The 19,672-nt window shown below is 38.0% G+C and overlaps 1 protein-coding gene across 1 annotated transcript in view; it reads right to left on the reverse strand.

Annotated features, from left to right (window-relative positions):
• The window catches only part of map1ab (microtubule-associated protein 1Ab), a 71,085-nt gene that overhangs the window by 19,057 nt on the left and 32,356 nt on the right, over nt 1-19,672 (reverse strand). Inside the window, exons 3-4 of the mRNA XM_044192723.1 lie at nt 1,152-1,234; nt 107-244 (exon numbers count right to left, since the gene is read on the reverse strand). Of these exons, the coding sequence (XP_044048658.1) occupies nt 107-244; nt 1,152-1,234 (221 nt within the window). The remainder of the gene's footprint in view (nt 1-106; nt 245-1,151; nt 1,235-19,672) is intronic.

Raw genomic sequence — 19,672 nt, forward strand, 5'->3', positions numbered from 1 at the left:
TGTACCTATCCTTTAACACTCAACACTCAAATGCATTCATGAATGTACATGATATATTTCTTATAAGATTGTTGTTAAGTGTTAGAGGACAGTAGATTTGACTCACCCCAGGATCAGCAAAGACACGTGAAAAGGTCTGGTAGGTGAAAACCCCAGTTTGAAGAAGGAGGCCACTGTGATCTGAGCTCTGGCCACTCAAGACCAGAAGCTTGTGTCCTGCTGAGTCTGTGACTAGAGACTGGATCTGGGACACACACACAGAAAGCAAGGGAGAAGGAGACAGAGGACAGTTAAAGGAGAGACAACATTGCAAAGAGAGAGAGAGAAATACCTGCGTCATTGACAAACAAAGATGCACTTTTTTGTGTCAAAGTTAACAAGATTTGGCAATTAATTTTCTGCAAAAAATACAGAAAAATCTAAGGGACACAAAAGTCACTAGTCCTTTTATTATTGTACAGTATATCCTTAACAAATGTGAAGAAAGTGATTTGCAAGGTATCTAATCTCAAAAGTTCTTTTGTACTGACTGATATGTCTGTAGCACCTAGTAACGAAAACTGTAAAGTTTATAAATCTGGCCAGGCATTCTATTACTGCTTTCAGCACTTGTTTTCTTTGTTCAGAGAGATCATAATTTTGCCTATTTTAGGCTGTATTTTATTCTGGCAAAGTTGTAGAAAAAAAGGCTTTTGTTGAAAAATTTTTGATAAATTTTTTTTATGTTTTTGTCGCTGATAACTACAAGAAATTGCAATACAGAAATGTCAAAAATATATTTGGTATGGTAATTTAGAAACAGTGTCTCCATTACAGTACATACTTCATCCACAAGAGCGCACTGACAAGTTTATTTTTCAACTGTAAAATGTTCTGCTCAGTCCATATCTTGGTCAAATATTTCTTAATCATTTTAAGAGATCCTTATGAAAAATGTTTGTCATGTGTTTATGTAAGAAAAACTGAAATTGATAGCAAGTATTGAAATATTTCCAACAATGTCCGGCTAAGGGAACTGACAGGTAAATGTGTCAGTCAGTGGAGATGTAATGGAGGGTAACTTTTTTATATACAGTATATACCACACCATTGATATGTATGTGTACATGCAACCAGCAGGGTACTGTACCCTCAGAATATGTTGACATTACCTCTGATACAACAGTGTCTTCTGAAGGGTTGACAAGCACCACTGTCTCTAGGACATCACTTCTGTGGTGGAGAGTTCTCTGTCCTGTAGGAGATTGAAAACATTATGTTAATCTTTCATGAATAAAGCATTTAAGGCTAGGACTCAACTCCATCAAGGCCTGAAGGTTGGACGAGGTAAACAAGTTGACAGACACTGTTGCCAGACACTCAGCCGTCTGGCCTGAAGACATCCTGCTGGACGACATCCAGACCTGATCTGAACAACCTCTTTGAGTCAGGGAGATTTACTATCCTGCATCGTATGTGGGGCAATCATTATATAGAGACAGGCAACCCACTTGTGCATCAACGCAAGAACAAAAGTTGGAATAGGAAATAGGTCACTGATGTCTGTTGGGTGCAGTTGAAATTAGCCATGAGCACAATACAAAGTTGAGACCAACGTTTACTGTTTTACTGTTGATATTAGGTATTAAACTTGATTTCATGCGTTTCCATTACTTGACTTAAGGCCATAGACAGAAACATATGCCATTTGCAATGTGGTGCTGGCTGAAAAGGAGTCTGATTTTTACATTGCAGGCCAGGAATATTAGAAGACAAAACAATTATGTGACTGAAAACACTAATGCATGGAAATCTGCTCACAAAAAGTACTACACTGTTGAACACATTTCCATACATCCTTATGCATATTCATCATAATTATGCATCTGAAGTTAATTCCACTCAGAGGTGATGTTAAGCTTTTAATTCCCCTTTGTTTCAGCACAGATGCAAGCTCTAATATTAGAGAGGTCTAATAATAGGGGGATCTCAGTGACTCCACTATGCACTGGGATCTTCAGTGCATCCCCTGAGTTTGCAGTGCTTTGCCATCTTTTTAAGATCTGGGCTGTCAACATGTGTTTTTCACGAAAAACCTCAGATGTAAAATCATTCTTGGCCTCATATACTGTGATGTATAAAGGACTGAGACATTATAAAATTATAAAGGAGGATTATCAACAATCAAGATGCATACGAGTTTGAATGGAATTGATAAGAAAAGTAATTGCATACAGTACGAAAAAAACTGAAATGGTTCAGCTTTTATATCAATAAGGTAATCAGAGCAGTACTTGTAAGTCTAGACCATCTGTGAGTCAGAGGAAGAAGCACTCAATAAGTAACTGTTGTATTATAGATGATAATCACAGCCATATTATCTGCTTTCAGCTGATTGTATTTTATGCTTTCTTATTCTTCATTGAACTAAATGGCATTAACATTATAACACTGATGAAAAAACGAGCTGAAGTGAATCGTTTTGTATTCAACCACATTTTCCTCTTATCTAGCAAAAAGTCATCCGTGACACTTTCATATAAAGAAATGTCAGCAGAGTTTTTTCTCCTCTCTCGGAGATCATGAAAACTTTTACTTGGCTGTACTGGTAGCTCTTTTTGGAAACTTATCTGGCCTATAGCATGCGTTGCATTTCACATTTCCAACAGTGGTTTACATAGAATAAATATAACAAGAATCTTGCGAAGGTTATTATTATACAATTGTAACTTTTCTCAGGTCTACCCCAAAAAGCTCTTAGGCAACTACAGCTTATTCAAAATGCAGCTGCCAGACTTTTAACAAAAGACATGCTAACATGCTAATGTTTGGCAGGTATAATATTTACCATGTTCATCATATTAGTTTAGTATGTAAGCATGCTAACATTTGCTAATTAGCACTAAACCCAAAGCACAGCTGAGACTGATGAGAATGTCAGTTTTGCAGCAAAGTATTGGACAAATAAAGATTTTAACCTGATGATAGTGCTACATAAAAGGGGAATCGCTAAAGTTATTTAAATTCATCCTGAGGTGGACATGAATGTCTGAACCAAATTTTATGGCAATCCATCCCATCGAGCCATTTCACTAAAAAACCTAAATATCAACCTCATGGTGGCGCTAAAAGAAATCAGAGGATCACCGAAGTCAATATAATTCATCATCTGCGGACCATGAATGTCTGTACAAAATTTCAAGATGGTCCAATGAGACATTAAAACCTACTTGTTCACTGTTGCCTAAAATTGAACTTGCCACTACATTTTATACTGTTTAATTCAATTTTAGCTTATTATTTAACCTTCTATTTTATTTTCTATCTTTTTATACTGCCTTGTGTTTTTATATCTTGTGTTTGTGCTGTTATGTAAAGCTATTTTAAATTCCTAGTTTTACTATACAGTACAAATACATTTACCTTGCCTTTGATTTGCTATTTATTATCTATTGATTCATTTTATTGTTTTGACTGTGTAGTCACTTTCTAAATAGCTCTTTTTCAGCTCATCCTGTATTCTTCTATGCAACCTGTGAATCAGAAAACAGAAATACTTTATTGATCCCCGAGGGGAAACTCTTTCGTTACAGCTCACTATCATGTCAATGCACACAGGAATAGAAGTACTAGTAGAATAGAAGCACTTTGAATTGCCACTGTGTATGAAAGGTGCTACAGTATATAATATAATTGCTTTGGCTTGTGGGTATGAGCAGTAATAACCATGGCCGAACAGACAATGAGAGTGCCACAATAAACCAGAAGCAGAAGGTCCAAGCTAACAATACTGCCACATTAAAAAAACTACTTTGTTCCACAGATGTTAAAAAACAAAAACATGAACCTTGTGAACCTCCTTGCAGATTGACTTTACATGACTAAGGAAAGAAATTCAAGCACAATAAAAGGAGAAATTTGATGGAAATAGTTAATAATAAAAGCTATATTGGCATGACCTATATAAAGTGAAAGTATATACACATACAATACATAAACATTCCTAAATATCAAAAAATATTTAGAGAGCATCGCTGAAGCAAACTAAAGGATGTGGCTCCCTCTGTTGATGTTACCATAGCAACACACTGACGGCCATATGTCCGTCCGTCCCCCCCTGCAGACGCACTGCAGTTGCCATTGCTAATGTGAGATAGAAAACAAAGATTTTTACTCGACTGACCCCTGCATGGAGCGAGCGAGGAGAGGTGACTGAAGGATTGCGTTGATGGACGGAGAACGATGATACCCTTCACTGCTCAAACGAACCTGCTGGTGCAGCAGTCTGGAGGAGTTCTAACACTTCAGCAGATCTGCCCACAGACGCATCCGGTTTCACAGCACGATGACTAAGCTGCGAGGGTGAGCGATGATTTGCAAGTTTGCTTTGATACTTCTAACGCTGACAAGAGCGACACACAACACTTCGGGCAACCTCGCTGATACAGACACCGGAGACACCTGCGTCAATCAGCTGTGGTATGAATTTGTAAATCCACTCTCAGAAGAATGAAGCCCAGAGAGAAAGAGTGACCCTTTGACCTCCTGATGTGCTTTTCTCAGGTGAAAGAGAGGAGAAAAGACAGCATTAGCTGCTGCTGATGGCTGCCTGCAGGGTGACTGCTCGCTGACACTGCGGACTGGTACAACGTGACACTACAACAACAAAGACACTCTAAGTCAGTCTGAAACGCTGCTGTTTCCCCCCGGGGGGAGTCAGAGAACATCAACAATGCAGAGTGCCGGAGAGGACTGCCACTGCAGGCTGGAGGTCTCTCAGATCAGGTTCACTTTCACTCCCAAAAATGGACGGGAATCATTGGTTCATCGAGTTTGAAAGGTCTTGTAATCCTCAGCTTTTAAGTTTTGTTTTCAAATGGTCTATAACTCAGAATAAGACCCTTGTTTTTCATAATGTTTTGCAAATAAAAGGTATTTTATTTATCAATTATGCTGTTTTGTGAATTAATATAGTCTGCAATGATTAGTCGGTTAATCAATTAGTTGATCGACAGAATATTTATCTTCAACTATTATGATAATTCATCTCTTTTCTTTAGTGATTTTTTAAGTAAAAATATTTTGGGGTTTTGGACTGTTGGCCGAACAAAATGAGACATTTGATGACATTACCTTGGACTCGAGGAAATTTGTGATTGACATCTGTTGAGACAATTAACAACTGTTGAGAGAGAAAATAGTTGGCAGATTAATCAATAATGAAAATAATCGTTAGCTGCAGCCCTAATGAACTCTTCATCGGTATTGCATTCACAATATTCAACCCAGATTCTCCAATTCAGAGTGGAGGATTTCGGGTTCAAATGCCAAACATTTGCCTGAATGGGAAGATTTCAGTGAGGTGAATCAATAAGACCAAGTCCAGTTGTGATGCTGTGCAGTGACTATTTTAAGGGACAACTTTTAATGAAACATCTTGGGACCCAGACATAAAATGGACACTCAACTTCATGTGTGACTAGGTTAGGAAATTAGATTTTTCAACCTGAGCTAGTGGAACTTTCTTACAAGCTTAAAAAGGTCCAAAAATCACAGCGTCATTTTCCAAGTTTTCACCCCACCAGAAGCGACATTTAATCTTAGCATTTAATTAGTTTGTGCGACATGATCTGCACCCTCCTTGGAGGTGTCTCTGTTTTGACCTGCGCTTCTGATTTAAAGACCTACTTATTGCTGCTGCAGACAGACTGTTTCTGAGAGAATATCAGAGTGATGACAGTCTGTTCAGAGACAACAGGAACTGTAAACTGAGAAGATTTTAGATGCTTGTATGCGAGTGAAGGTAAGCACGCTGAGTTAGTCATCCCTCCTACTGAGGAGAAATGATATGGTTACATTTTTATTTCCTCTTTCATCAGCTGTACTTTTTACTGGATCTTTGTGCAGACGACAGTGCTATATACTGTTAAAACAAAGTTGGGTCATTGTCAGATGTGGGTGTGTTGTTTTATCACAGCCTGTATTTGTGTTACTTTTCAGCATAACATATCCTCATACAGTACATATGTTGTGTTGGTATGTGTTTCAGTTAATTTATGCAGTGAAACATCCTGTTCAGAAGCATTTTTTCTGCCATTCACATAAATCATGACATAAACTTAAATGTACCTCAGGTCTCCATATTTAACAGGCTGCAGTGCACAGTAGTGAGTTAGCTTGTCATTTGTTGTGTATTTGACACAAATAGCCAGTGGTGGAAGAAGTACTCAGATCTTTTACTTAACTGTAAGAATACTCTGTTACGAGTGCATTTAAAATCTTAGTTATGTAAAAGTATTAGCATCAAAATATATATAGGGTACCAAAAGTAAAAGTACTCATTATGCAGAATGGCCCATTTCATATATATTATATCACTGGAATATAATTAGTGAGGCATTAGTGTGTACATCACTAATGTTGCAGCTGGTAAAGGTGGAGATCATTTTAATTACTTTATGTACTGCTGGGTAGCTTAATCCATAATAATATATCATAATTTATTAGTTGATTTATATTTTTTATTAATGATCTAAATCTGAAGAGTAACTAGTAACTAATGTCGTCAAACAAATGTAGTGGACTAAAAAGTACAATATTTGCCCCCAAAATGTAGTGGAGTAGAAGTATTAAGTAGCATAAAATAGAAATACACAAGTACAAGTACCTTAAACTTGTGCTTTAGTACAGTACTTGAGTAAATGTACTTAGTTACATTCCACCACTGCAAATAAATAATAATTCCTATTCCTTAAATTATAATGATACTAATGATATAATCATACTTAAAGCTAGAATCCAAATGTTCCTCTTAAATTTCTTCTTAAAAAGATTGAGGTAGGAAAATAAAACATATTGGACAAACTGTAATTTGCCTTATAATGTATAATCATTGTATATCTTGTATCTGTTTATATACTTTCTTCAACAAGCTAACACAACCACACTATTAAAAATATATATCTACGTATTAATAGCTATCTTTGTGTAGCACTGACAAAAGCTTTGGCAAGTTTCTTACTTACAAAAATGATAAATGTGCTCAGCCTCACAAAAGCTGTCAAAGAGGGGAAGACTGATGGCTTTTTCAATGACTTGAGTCAAGGTGGGAATTGACTTATCTCTGCAGTGCGTCAGACACACCTTGATTAAACACATCACCTTCTAGGAGTCCACACACCACCTTGTCAGCCTTTTTCTGTCTGTGTCCTCAAGACTGGAATCCACGGGAGAAGTAAGAAAACAAATTAAAACAATTTTTTACACCTTTTTTTTTTTTTAAAGAAAAGTCTGAGTAGAGCTCGTTAAGAAACTTAACACTAGTTCCAGGCAAATTTAAGGACGTTTTTAGGTATTTGTGTGTCTACCGCAGTGCATAATACTCTGTTAGATAACGCAGTCACTGTGTTATCTAACAGAGTAACTGTGTGGTATTCATGACAAACATCCATCATCATACCAGTCTTTTAACCCTGTGCTCTGCAAATCGGAATAAATAACAAAGCTATTACTGGAAATTACAACCCAATGAAGTGAATCAGCCTTCAGGGTCTCACTGCATCCACTGAGATGGAACAGTGTGAAGCTAAAGCCTCCTTGGGCAGGCCAACGTCTGTTCCTCAGCTTAAATGTGTTTGTTTAAATAGTCCTTTTGAAGAGTGCGATGTTCAGCCAAGTTGCCCTCATCTATTCACCCCCATGGCTTTCCTTCACTGGCATCCCAGACAGAGAGGAGGCATCATCCTTTCACATGAAGTGACTTCCACCCAAAGGCGTTCAGTAAAATAAATAAATAAATAAAAAGATTTATGAAAATGTTCACACTGACTGATAATTTCTACTTAGACTATTTTAAAATACCTCTCATTTTTACTCACAGGGTTTACTGGCTCCTTCCTTTCTTTGTCAGCTGAGTCAATCTTAAGTACTCGTAGCTTCTTATCATATCAGTTGGTTCTCTAGCTCAGAAATATGCCTGTGATTTTGAACATCAAAGCGGTGCATATCATTAGCATATCACTGTGACACATTTCTGCGGTTCACTCAGTCCACAACAAAAGACATGGCAGCTGACTTTGGGATTCAAAAAAAGATACTTAATTTGTGGAATTTCAGTTTGTGTCATTGAGTGTCAAAGCTTTAAATCCAGAGCTTCTTTGCTTTAAAAAGCATCATGCTGAGAGGGCTAAAAATAGAAAACTTCTTTCCCAATTAAGGAATAAATGTAAGAGTCTACCAATTCATCTATTAACCCCTTTTAAGGTTTTAGCCAGTTTTGATAGTAATTAGAGCCTAACCGATAACTGATCAGATAGATATATTGGCTGACAGTTTTTTTAAAGTTTAGATTAACACATAGAATAAATAAACATTTTGATAAGGATCGCTTAAATTGGGTTATTAAAGAATTTTGACCAGGATATGTACTGAGTGGGACATTTTACAGATTAAAAACAAACTTGTAAGTGTTAACTGAAGGGCAATATTTAATGACATCACCATTTCTAAATTGCCTCAAAGATACCTTTTGTCATTTCTGAACCGCAATTTCTTGTTACTTATCAGCTGACATATATGGAGAAACTGATCTGCGATATGCTAAAATCGGTCAATAATATCAGCCATGCCGATGTATTGGTTGGGCTCTAATAGTTATGTTTGTAAGAAGAGTCAATTGACTTTTCACTGTACCAGTATTCACATTATGAATTTGAAGGATAAGGAAGGGATTATAAAATAATTTTTTTTATTGTCAACAAGACCAAAACCAACAAACCAGGTCATAAATATATAGTTAATTTCTTTTTAAGGCTCAGTAATTTCCTAAAACAGCTGGGCACTGTAGTTTTTAGCAAACGTTACTCAAACAGGAGCAAATAGTGCATTTGTTGGGGACTATTTTCAGCAGCGGATGAATCCAAATTTGGTGCTCTAGTCAGTATTTTCAGCAGCAGGACTGACTCATAATAAACTACAGTCCATGTTTATGAAGGAACATATCACCCGGTGCAACGGTGTGGCTCACTGATGTGTTTGCAATAGTTTTTGGACAACAATGAAGTTCTATGGTGCAGAGGAATAAGATATCAGACTTTGGATACACAGACATAACAATACTTGTTAGTAGGATCAACTTGTCTTTTCATAGGATTTGTTGACAATAATATAGAATATCACCAGCCTTACTTTTAATGTGTCGTGTTTATTTATAGATTTTGGATCTTTATTTATGATGCATGCCATCCCAAATAAGGACTTAAACGTAAACTTGATCTTTTTTATGGTCTGATCCAAATAATTCAGTCCAAAGAAACATTTAGTAATGCGTAACCCAGCAGGGATATCTGTGTTAACTGAGATCACACATCTGCAAGGATCCATTTTCTTGACAAAAATGACTTGTAGACGCTGGATTGCATCTGCCCCGCTTCTGTCGGTTGACTTATGGATCTTGGGAAGTGAACTCTTCACTCCCCCTCGGTCCTCGCACGACTCTGTTCATAACTGCGAGGCCCAGAGGAAGGAAGGTCATTTGTCAGACAGAACTCAGTGTTTCTGCTCATTCCGGCTGTTCCTCAGCTGACCTGCTTGATATAAATATCCTCGTCTGAACTCCCAAAACGAGAACGCTCTGTTTAAAGGCGACTAAAACGGAGCACTGATCGACCGAGGCCCAGCCACTGCACTGCTCCAGATAGCATGTTCCACATTTACAGTGGCAAGTGGGATGGTGAGAGGGTTCAAGGAATGTGACGATAACCGACAAGCAGTAGCTGCTTCTAGGAAGACAGACTCTAATACAGTTTAGTATGCAGATGAGTTTGTTGAAGTTGTTATATTTAAAGTGGAGAACAAACTTTCAATTCAAACTCACCACCGATGTTACCACAGCTTAGTGTTTCGGCGCTTAGTTTCAGCAAGATGCCAGTATGTATCATAAAGTATGACACAGAGGTGAAAATGATTCAGTACCAAGGACAGCTTCTCTTTCAAATGTAAAAGTCATAATTCTAATGTAATGTCAGACAGACAGACAGACAGCCAACATCCTGTTCTGAATATAAAACCAATGAGCATGAGGTTGGATGGTATTTTGTTATAAAGTCACTCACGTCAGCACACACATACACACAAGGTCAAAGCATTCAATGTTACTATAATGCAAATGTTTTGCCTAGACCACTGAAATGAAAAAGGTTAACTGTTACAGCTAAGATGATTAGTCAGTTAGTTTGTCAGTGAAAAAGGTATATCAAAGGGGTTGATATACCTTGCTTAGCCTGACTTTTCCTCCTAGGGGACACGTCAGTATTACCTCGGGATATAAGGCATAAAGTACGATTCATCAAAATGGCCTCAGTTGCTGGCAGGAAATGTATTGCTGACATGGAAGAATGATGAGCTACCAGCCACTTTCATGTGGGTCAAAGAAACAGCCTCATATATGGCCTGTGAAAAAATTATGTTTAATTTCAAAAGAAACTCATCCCTTTTTGAAAAATACTGGAGCAACTTTAGGCAACTTTATATTTGGTAAATACGTCATATTTAGTAGTGTAAGAGCCCCACTGCTGCGTCAGCAGAAAATTAACATAAATTTGAGATATAAATTTGTGTTTGTTTCATATACATTATATTTTAAAGTATTTGTGGTCATATTTTTACATTTTTTTATTATTTACTCATTACTATTATTTACATGTATATATTATTTTTAGATATATATTTTCATATATATATCAATGTATTTATTACTATTATCATCCTTATTATTATTTTTTATATTATTTCAGGTGGGGGGAGGGAGGGCTGGGCGGGAAGGTATAAGAAGCAAACTTAGGAGGGAGATATCTTCAATAATTTTTCAAACTTTCTAACACTGTCACCATCCTGTTTATTGACACTTTCAATAAAGATAATGTGGGAAAAAAAATTAACTCATCATTGGAATTTGATAATTGAATAATCATTTAATGCAAAGATTTACTTGTTTTTAATACCTTTGGCTCTTGGAATGTCAATGTTGTGTTAAAAAACACTAAAAAAGATGTTAAATTAAAGATGTATGTAAGAAATGTATTCTTGACCTAAGGGAACAGTGTATATTAAAAAAAAAGAAGATCTAAACTCAAGTTACAAGGTGTGGATGATGAGCATCAGACAAAAGACTTTTCAAGTCTCAAGGATTTAGCACTTTCCACAAAACATTTCACACCTTAGGATCTCTGCTGGTACACCGACAAGACAACCCCTTAAGGGAAGACTGGAGTGGTGTATAACATCACATGGTGAACACTCCATCAGTGAATGGGTAATGACCCTGGACAAGAGACTGAATGAACACCAGAAACAGACAACAGCAGATGTTTGTGAACACCAGACCAAAACCGGTCACAGCATCGGCTGGGAAGGATTCAAAGTCATCCATCAGGAGTCAGAGGACAGGCAGAGAAAGATCAAGGCTCACATATTACGGCAAAGACCATCCTTGAACAGGTTTAACTAGCATCCATCCATCCTTGAACTATCCTTGACTTGGGTCATGTAATGACACCAAACACGCTGCATTTGCTGATCAAGACCGTCAGACGCTGTTTTAAAAGCCCCAAAGTGAACCTTTGAGCCTAGATTATTTTGTTTAATATCGATATACTGTATATCTATAGATTCACTTAAAATAAACTGAAAATTCGTTCGACCAAATATCCTACTACTGTAACCCTGGTCTTGTTTTCTATTAAAAGTAAATCACGTAAAATTAAGTAAAGTAATGGGGGAGTTAATGAAGCTGAACTGATGCCTCAGGCTGCATCTTCATATACACATCAGAGGTTACAGAGGTTGATTGAAGCTGACATCAAAAGGTTATTACCCTGTTCTTAATCTCATTTGCCTAATGTGAGCTCATTCCTTCCCTCAGACTGAGTGCTATTGTCTGAGCTTAGAGATAAAGTGGTGTGAAGTGAGTTGGAAAATTAAAGAAGCCAGTACAGACCCGGCTGTCTCCATGCTCATTTCAGCACCACATCTTCACCCACCACTAAAGCCATTCATCAAAACTGCAAGTCCAACCATTTGTTTGTGTCTGACAGTGTCAAGTGACTGCTGAGTCACTGCTGAAGTCTGCAATGCAGACCAGTAAAATACAGGTCTGTAACTGTAACATATGCCAAACTATTCCAATGTTTTCACTGGTCTGAACATTTATAATATGAAGTTGTGCAGAAATGAAAATATGGAGGGTATACTGATTAATTACTGTTAGGTAGTGATCTTTAATTGTTTGTCTTATCTAAATGAACACTCAAATACATGCCATGTTTGCTGTCTGTTGTTTACTGTAATTAAATATGTATTTGCATAATTATAACTACCTCAAACACTATAATCAACCCTCGCCAGCTGTAGATTATTTAACTTCTCACGCCAAAATGATGAAATCCATCCCAATTTTACCAAGGATTTGAAGACGTAACCTGCAGGACACAGACTTGCTCCTTGAACCACAATCACTGTCATTAGTTCACAACAGCAACAGGAAGCCAGAGTCTTAGTTCCTGATGCTAATCCTGGTCCTGTGATTTGGCAGCGCTGACTGATTGGGCTGCTAAACCAGTTAAAGCCTCTATGCCAGAAACAGTTGGCAGATAGTCTCTCTAGGAAAAGAAAAAACATATGTATCCAGTATCCACTTAAATTGGTCAAAAGAATTGATAGGTAATGTCCAAAACTTGTTCATTGAGACCTCAAGGTTTATTTGTTTATTTTATTGGATTCCCATTAGCTTCTGCCATAGAAGTTACTTATCATATCTTCTTGGGGTCTACCACTTTTAAATATATAAATCTTTGCATGGTCCCTTATTAACATTAAATGCCATAAGATGATTATGATTTTTTTTATTTAATTCACAACACAGAAAAAAACTATTTGGTTGAAAACATTATTCTCACTACTTCAAATTGGGTTCTAAAATAGCTCCAACTCATTATCAGCATATGAGTCATTACCACATGAATAAGGAGATGAGAGAAAAGAAAATTAGCCAACTGATTGGAGAAGTTAGTGAAGCACTTGGCAGACTTTTCAGAGGAACTTTCACCTGATTTAACAAAGCACTGAAGTATTAGCTCACTATCATCATGTGTGACACATTAAAAGAAAGAAATCAATAGGAAGAAGAGGAGAAGATGGAGGGCAAGGAACTGTCGATGAAAGAGTCAGAGCTTGTTGGTAGTCCAATATGTAAGTATCGCAGTATTTCAGGCCAGACTCAAGACCGTTTTACTTTGGGCTAGTTCACCTTCTATAATACCAGCCAATCTCCTCCTTTTCGTTCGCTCCTTGAAGGGCCCCTGAGCTCCTTTTGCAAGTCTATCATTCAGTCTTTGTTGCTGCAGACTGCCATGGTGATGCCCTACTCTCTCTCTCTCTCTCTCTCTCTTACACACACACACACACACACACACACACACACAGATATATTGGCTGATATTTGCATATCACAGATATATAGATAAAGAAATGTCAGTACAGAAATGCCAAAGATATGTTTGAGGTCATTTAAAAACATTGTCTCCATTACATAATTCCTCTACCAGAGAGCAGTTTATTTTTCCAACTATAAAATGTCCCACTCAGTACAAATCATGATCTCAACTCTTAAATAACCAAATTAAAAGGATTTCTTAACAAAAAAAGTGATTAGATTTCATAAAAACTCCCATGTAAATAATTCAAAGTTGGATAAAAACATAGATTACAGTAGAACTAGAAATGAAAAATGTATTTACAAAAACATGCCTGAACAATTACACAACAAATTAAAATACTAAAAATAGCAATTAAAATTGCTTAGCAATGAAAATAAAATATTTTATAGTTTTTTATAAAGTTGTGGGCTAGGTGAAGAACATTAGCTGGCAAATATTGCTTAACTAATAAATTAAAACTAATAAAACTAAAAATTCAATGGTAGTGTGATGTATAATTTTGCCAAGTGTAAAAACAAATACCCACACACCACAAGCTTTACTACTTTCAAATTGTCATGTTTGTTAATGGAATGGCAGTAATGTCCGTCATTTATTTGAAGCAGTCCAACAAACCAGTTTGTTAAAAGACCGTCCTGATAATAAACTTTATAGGAGTAGAAGAGAATATAATCTGAGCGACAGTGAGAGAAACAACAGGCCGACTGACCACCCTGAGAGTGAGGAGAAGCATGAAAACGCAGTAAGAGCTGCTGCTGGAAAAGGGCAGCGGGAGGATATTGGCAAAGTATCATTGTCTCGGTCCACTGCCTGCCAACTATGACATCACTGCTACCCCGTGTACTCCTCCCATCATCTAAAGGCCTAAAGAGACACTGAAAGCAGTTCAAACAGCACACACACACACAGACACACACACACTACAGTTCATGCTGCCAAAACATCACACAAAAATGTGTCAGACCATCTTTTTCAGACCACCACAAACATTTCCCCACACTGTCTAACAGCATTAATACCCACAGTAATGGGCCTTTTGTGTTCAGACTGTATCTAGAACAAGAAGTCACTTGTCTGCATTATCTGTCCTACATGAGCTTGTGTGGCAGTGTGTGTATGTTGTTGCGTTAAATTATGGGCATTATAACTTCCTGTAAAATCCTTTATTTTGATTTTATTTCCTACTTTTGTTACATTTCCCAAAGTGTTATTAATATATGTTGCTTGCTATAAAGTGACTGTCCTGTTAAGTGTGGTGGTGATTGTCCACTATACAACACAACCCAGAGTCACACTTTTTACACCCACTACACTTGTAAACTTGAGAATATCTCACTCACAATTTTGCATAAAAGCAGAAATAAGTTGAGCATATTGAAGACTTTCCTATAGCTTATTTTTTACTATGACGCACTGACATAAATATATGCTGCATTACTCCCCACCCCAACACACACACGCCTTTTTTGAAAACGACATTCCTCATTTTCATCGCTGAGGTCTTGCGGTGCCAGGAGAGAGCTACAATGATTATAAACAGTTTGTCAGCAATACGTTGACAAGTAGGGATGTCTCCTTCATCATGGCGACGGACACAGGACAGGTTCTCTGGGTCAGACACATACAGGCGAGGGAGACGACAGTTCTAAAAAATAGGTGTCGACGTGACCTTCCCTCACACAATGACAAGATATTCAATCCCTCAAGGTGGGAAAACCCAAAGAGATGGAACAGGGAGAGAAGAAGATTTCCTCCCCTGGCAGAGAAGACTTTGGCAACTCACGAGAGATCACAAGCTTGAGAAAGAGAAAATTGGAATGAAGAGGTGGAGAAAAAAAATGCTATTCAGAAGTCACAGGCTGTTAAATTGGCTGCAGATAGACTGCTATTTGTTTGGAGCTTTTTCTGCAGCGGGTCCTGGTTGATAGACATTGACCCTCAGGGATTTACTCTCAGCTTAAGGTGGTTTTAAAACTGCCAGCGTCTGGGTTCAGGTTACTGGCTGGTCGCTTGGTAATAACAGCTTATCGGAGACAACAGCCTCATAGATACGCAGCTTTGAATGGAAGATGACTTGGATGCTGATCCAGTCTAACATATACAGAAACGTCTCTAACTGAATGGCTATACTGCGATTATACAGCACTATCTTGCAGGTGAGGCTCTCAGAGAAGGACAAGCCAATGTAGATCCAAATATATGACTAGTCGAGCTCAAAAGGAAACTGGAGCACTCTGCTTCTGCTTTCAATATTATTCATTGGCTGCATTCAATTCAAAGTAATAATAAAAGAAAAAGAAAAAAGCTGTGTGTTCCAGTTTCTTTCTGGGCTCAGCTACTCATAGATTTGGATCAACATACACACAGGCTTATTTCAGGACTATTCCAGCTTGGCATGGTGGATGTTTTTCAATCTGTTGTTCTGTTTGCAGGTTTAAAAGTCTGCAGGAGGATTTGAGGATTTAAGCTGCAAAATTCGATATCTAATATTTGAAAAATGTAACCCCTTACTCTGACAAAAACACACTAATAAAGACTTATAAAGGCTTAAGCTAATCTAACTTTCATAAAATGTTTATAATAATTGTAGGACAGTTCATGGACACTGTTTTGAACCCTCATTTTGACTTTTTAAGCTCAACATGTTTACTGACAGTAATGCAGTCTGTCTCAGCTTTGTCACAGCACATAAACTAGAGAAGATATTTCATATTACAACAGGGTTAATTGAAGGACAGGTTACCATGGACACTGGCTCCTCATTAGTTATTGTCTCCCTCCTAATTTGCATCCCCTGGTTGCTGAGCACATTTAAACCTGCTATGTTCTGCAAGATACAGGCCCTTAGGTTAAGTTTCATATTTTTTACCCACAGGCGGTGTTTTTTGTCCATGTTTTGTCTAATGACTACTACTCACTGCCTGTGTTCACTCCAAGACTTACTTCCTTTCAGCCTGCATCATGTGATGCTTTAGTTTTCCTACATTTACCAGAATACTGTTCAACAACCTCCAGAAAAACGATAAACATTTTAGCTCTTCGGCGATAACAACATGTCTTGTTGCAGAATTACATTCTGGTCTATAGAGACACAAAACTGATAGACAAAGGGTAAATAGGTAAAACTGATAAACAGTCAGTAATTTCAGTAAATGTCAGTAATAATCCCTCATTGCACAGGAAAACATTGCGCACGCACAACTCCGGTAAGTCAAAGTTGAACAAGGACGACATTTTGGGTAAATAAATTGACATTTACTATTATTTTCTTTTCGAAATAAGTTTGGCTCACCTGGGGGTTTGTTTAAAACCTGTATGATTATCTGACCACTCGTGATTCTTGTCCTGTCGAACTTCTTTTTGCGATGTCACCGCATTCCCAGATCTCTGCAGTTAACTAGATAATTACAATGTTATTAATACAAATTCATGGCCAAAACTATGAACACAAGACTCAAGAACAATGTACAAACATTATCCTTTAACTTCCATTGTATCTGCAATGGTATGTCAAAGTGACACCATATTGTCTAACTTTGGTCAGTTATACATACATATAAAATACAGCATGTGTCGCAAACAGCTATTGACAAAAGGAAAAAGGTTTGTCTTGTGTTTCCCTTTCAGATGCATCAAATCTGAAGGTGAAATGAAAAAAACAAGACTACAAATTTATTCACATTCCCACCGCCCATACGTTGCTAGACTCGCAGAGGTCCGTCCCCTCAGGGTCCGGGAGTGTCAGACACATTGGATACACAGTGGCGTCCCTGTCAGCAAATCAGAGTGGACAGAGGGATGGAGGTTGGGGCCCCTGGGAACAACTCCTGATGGAGGGATCAATGTTTACTGCTGCTCTTCCCTTCGGATGGTGGAGGGGAACGACGGTAGACACTGAGGCATCACCTCTGCACTTCGGCCCAGTATGGCTGCCATCAGCATGAATTGCCCGTCCGCGGTGTGACTACTCTCTCTGTCTGTCTCTCTGTCCGTCCGTCTGAGTCATTCATTGTCGTTCTGTCTGTCTATCTTTCTGTCCATGTCACTCTTATTCAGACTGATTTTTGTCCTTTTCTCACTCTGTGTCTCGCTTTGTGTGAGCCATTTTCTTTCTCTCTCTCTTTTTCTTGCTTTGTCATTCAAACTCTTCCATCTCTGTAGCTTTCACTTGGTCTTCTTGCTCTCCATCTCAAAAAGGTGCATAATGATGTTCCTTACTCTCTTTCAGCTCATACATCTATCCCTCTGTATTTCTGCTTTATAAGCTGCAGGGTAACAAGAGAAAAAGAGAGCAATTGAACGAAAGCATTTTTAACCCTGTGTGTCCCATATTCTGATCTACTGACTAGTGACTGCATGTTTAAAAAACATGGGATGCATGGTTGCACCGGAAAAAAATTAAAATTTGATTTTTACGGTGTAAAAAAACGACAGAGGGGGAGCTCTTGTAAAGAAAGACAGAGAGCTCGTCAAGCAGAACGAAGCAGAGATAGAAACTGAATACACAGACTGTGGCTGAACAGTTCCGCACCTTGAGACTATATTTTCTTCAGAAAAACAGGGACTCTAATCTCAGCAGGGAGTGTTTGGGGAGTAGAGGGAGGGGCGGAGGAGTTCGTCGCATTGGTCTGTACTAAGAGTCGAAACAGTCTCTTTTTACATAAATATAATACAAACAGCATGGCTATTTTCTGCATATCTGTACATTTTCTCTCTCTCACACACAGAGACTCCAGCAGCAGGGAGAGCTGGCTAAAGCAGCAGAGCAAATAGGGAGGTGCGAAACACTGCAAAGACTGCTCACTGCTGCATTCTCCAAGCCAGAACCTCCCCTCTTTTCTCTCCATTGTTGTCAACGAGTCCCGAGACTCTCAGCTCAATACCCGTTCTTTCTGTTCTCCTCCTTTGTCTCGTTAACTCTACCCAGGGTTTTTAGAAACCGAAGTAATATACAAACATTTATGTTTTACGCAGCGATGATGGCGATTTGTACCTGGCTGTTATTTATGTAACTAGTGCTTCTTTATCGTACATAAATATCACCAGGAGACAGGATTATCTATATTGTGACAAATTACACAGCGATTATCAAGATGCTGTTGCTCGGACAAAAGGTACGCCTCCCAAGGGTTTGATCAATGAGGCTTTATGAAAGTCAGTACCAATATTTTTGACTGTAAACCGACGTTTTGAAGTGATGTTCTGCATGTTAATGGCAATTTTCATGCCCCCAAAAATACTAGTGCAGTACTCAGTGTTCCCTCTGACACAGCACTTAGAAATGGGACACTAAAACTCTCCTTTGAAACCTAAATAATTTTGGGCCGGTCAGCTGCTCCTTAAGGTGGGGTGACCCAACAGCACGGTAAGATCAAGAATGAACCTCCCCTTTAAATGAATACCTAAAAACTGAATTTTAACAAATATATGAATAAATATATGTAGCTACTCAGAATCAGAATCAGGGCTAACAGTCTATGGCCATACTAGCGGCTCTGTGAGGCTGTACTCAGGCACAGTGGTGCTTTGAGCTAAATGCTAACATCAGCATGCTAACATGGTCACAATGGCAATGCTAACATGGTAATGTTAAACAGGTATAATGTTTACCATGCTCACCATCTTAGTTTAGCTTGTTAGCATACTAACATGTGCTGTTTAGCACTAAACACAAACTGCAGCTGAGGAATGTCAGTTTTGCAGGTATTTGGTCATAAATCTCTCTTGGTCAAATTAAAATTTTGACCTGCTGATGGCGCTAGATGAAAAGTTAAGAGATCACCCAAGTTATTACAATTCATCCTGTGGAGGACATGAATGTGTGTACCAAATGTCATGGCAATCCATCTAATAGTTGTCAGTAGAGTCAATGAATCCAAAAACATTAGGATTCATCGTGTGGGAACCATGAATGTCTGTAAAAGATTTAATGGCAATCTAGCTGATATTCGCAAAGATATTTCAGTCTTTCACTTAAGTGGTGGACTGACAGACTGACATTGCCATCCATAGAGCTGCCAGCATGTCTAAAAACCTCCTGATTGGCTGAAGAATAGTAATATTTAATCTACTGTTTCTCCACTGTTCGAAAGTTAAGTAGCTTAATGTTGAAAATGAAACTAAGCACTATTTCCACAAGGCAAGTTGGCAACACAAAGCATCTGTGAGGACACCAAAAAGTAAAAATTTTTTTTTTATAA

This window comes from Siniperca chuatsi, linkage group LG4, assembly GCF_020085105.1.
Source record: "Siniperca chuatsi isolate FFG_IHB_CAS linkage group LG4, ASM2008510v1, whole genome shotgun sequence".
In the NCBI taxonomy this organism is placed as follows: Eukaryota; Metazoa; Chordata; class Actinopteri; order Centrarchiformes; family Sinipercidae; genus Siniperca; species Siniperca chuatsi.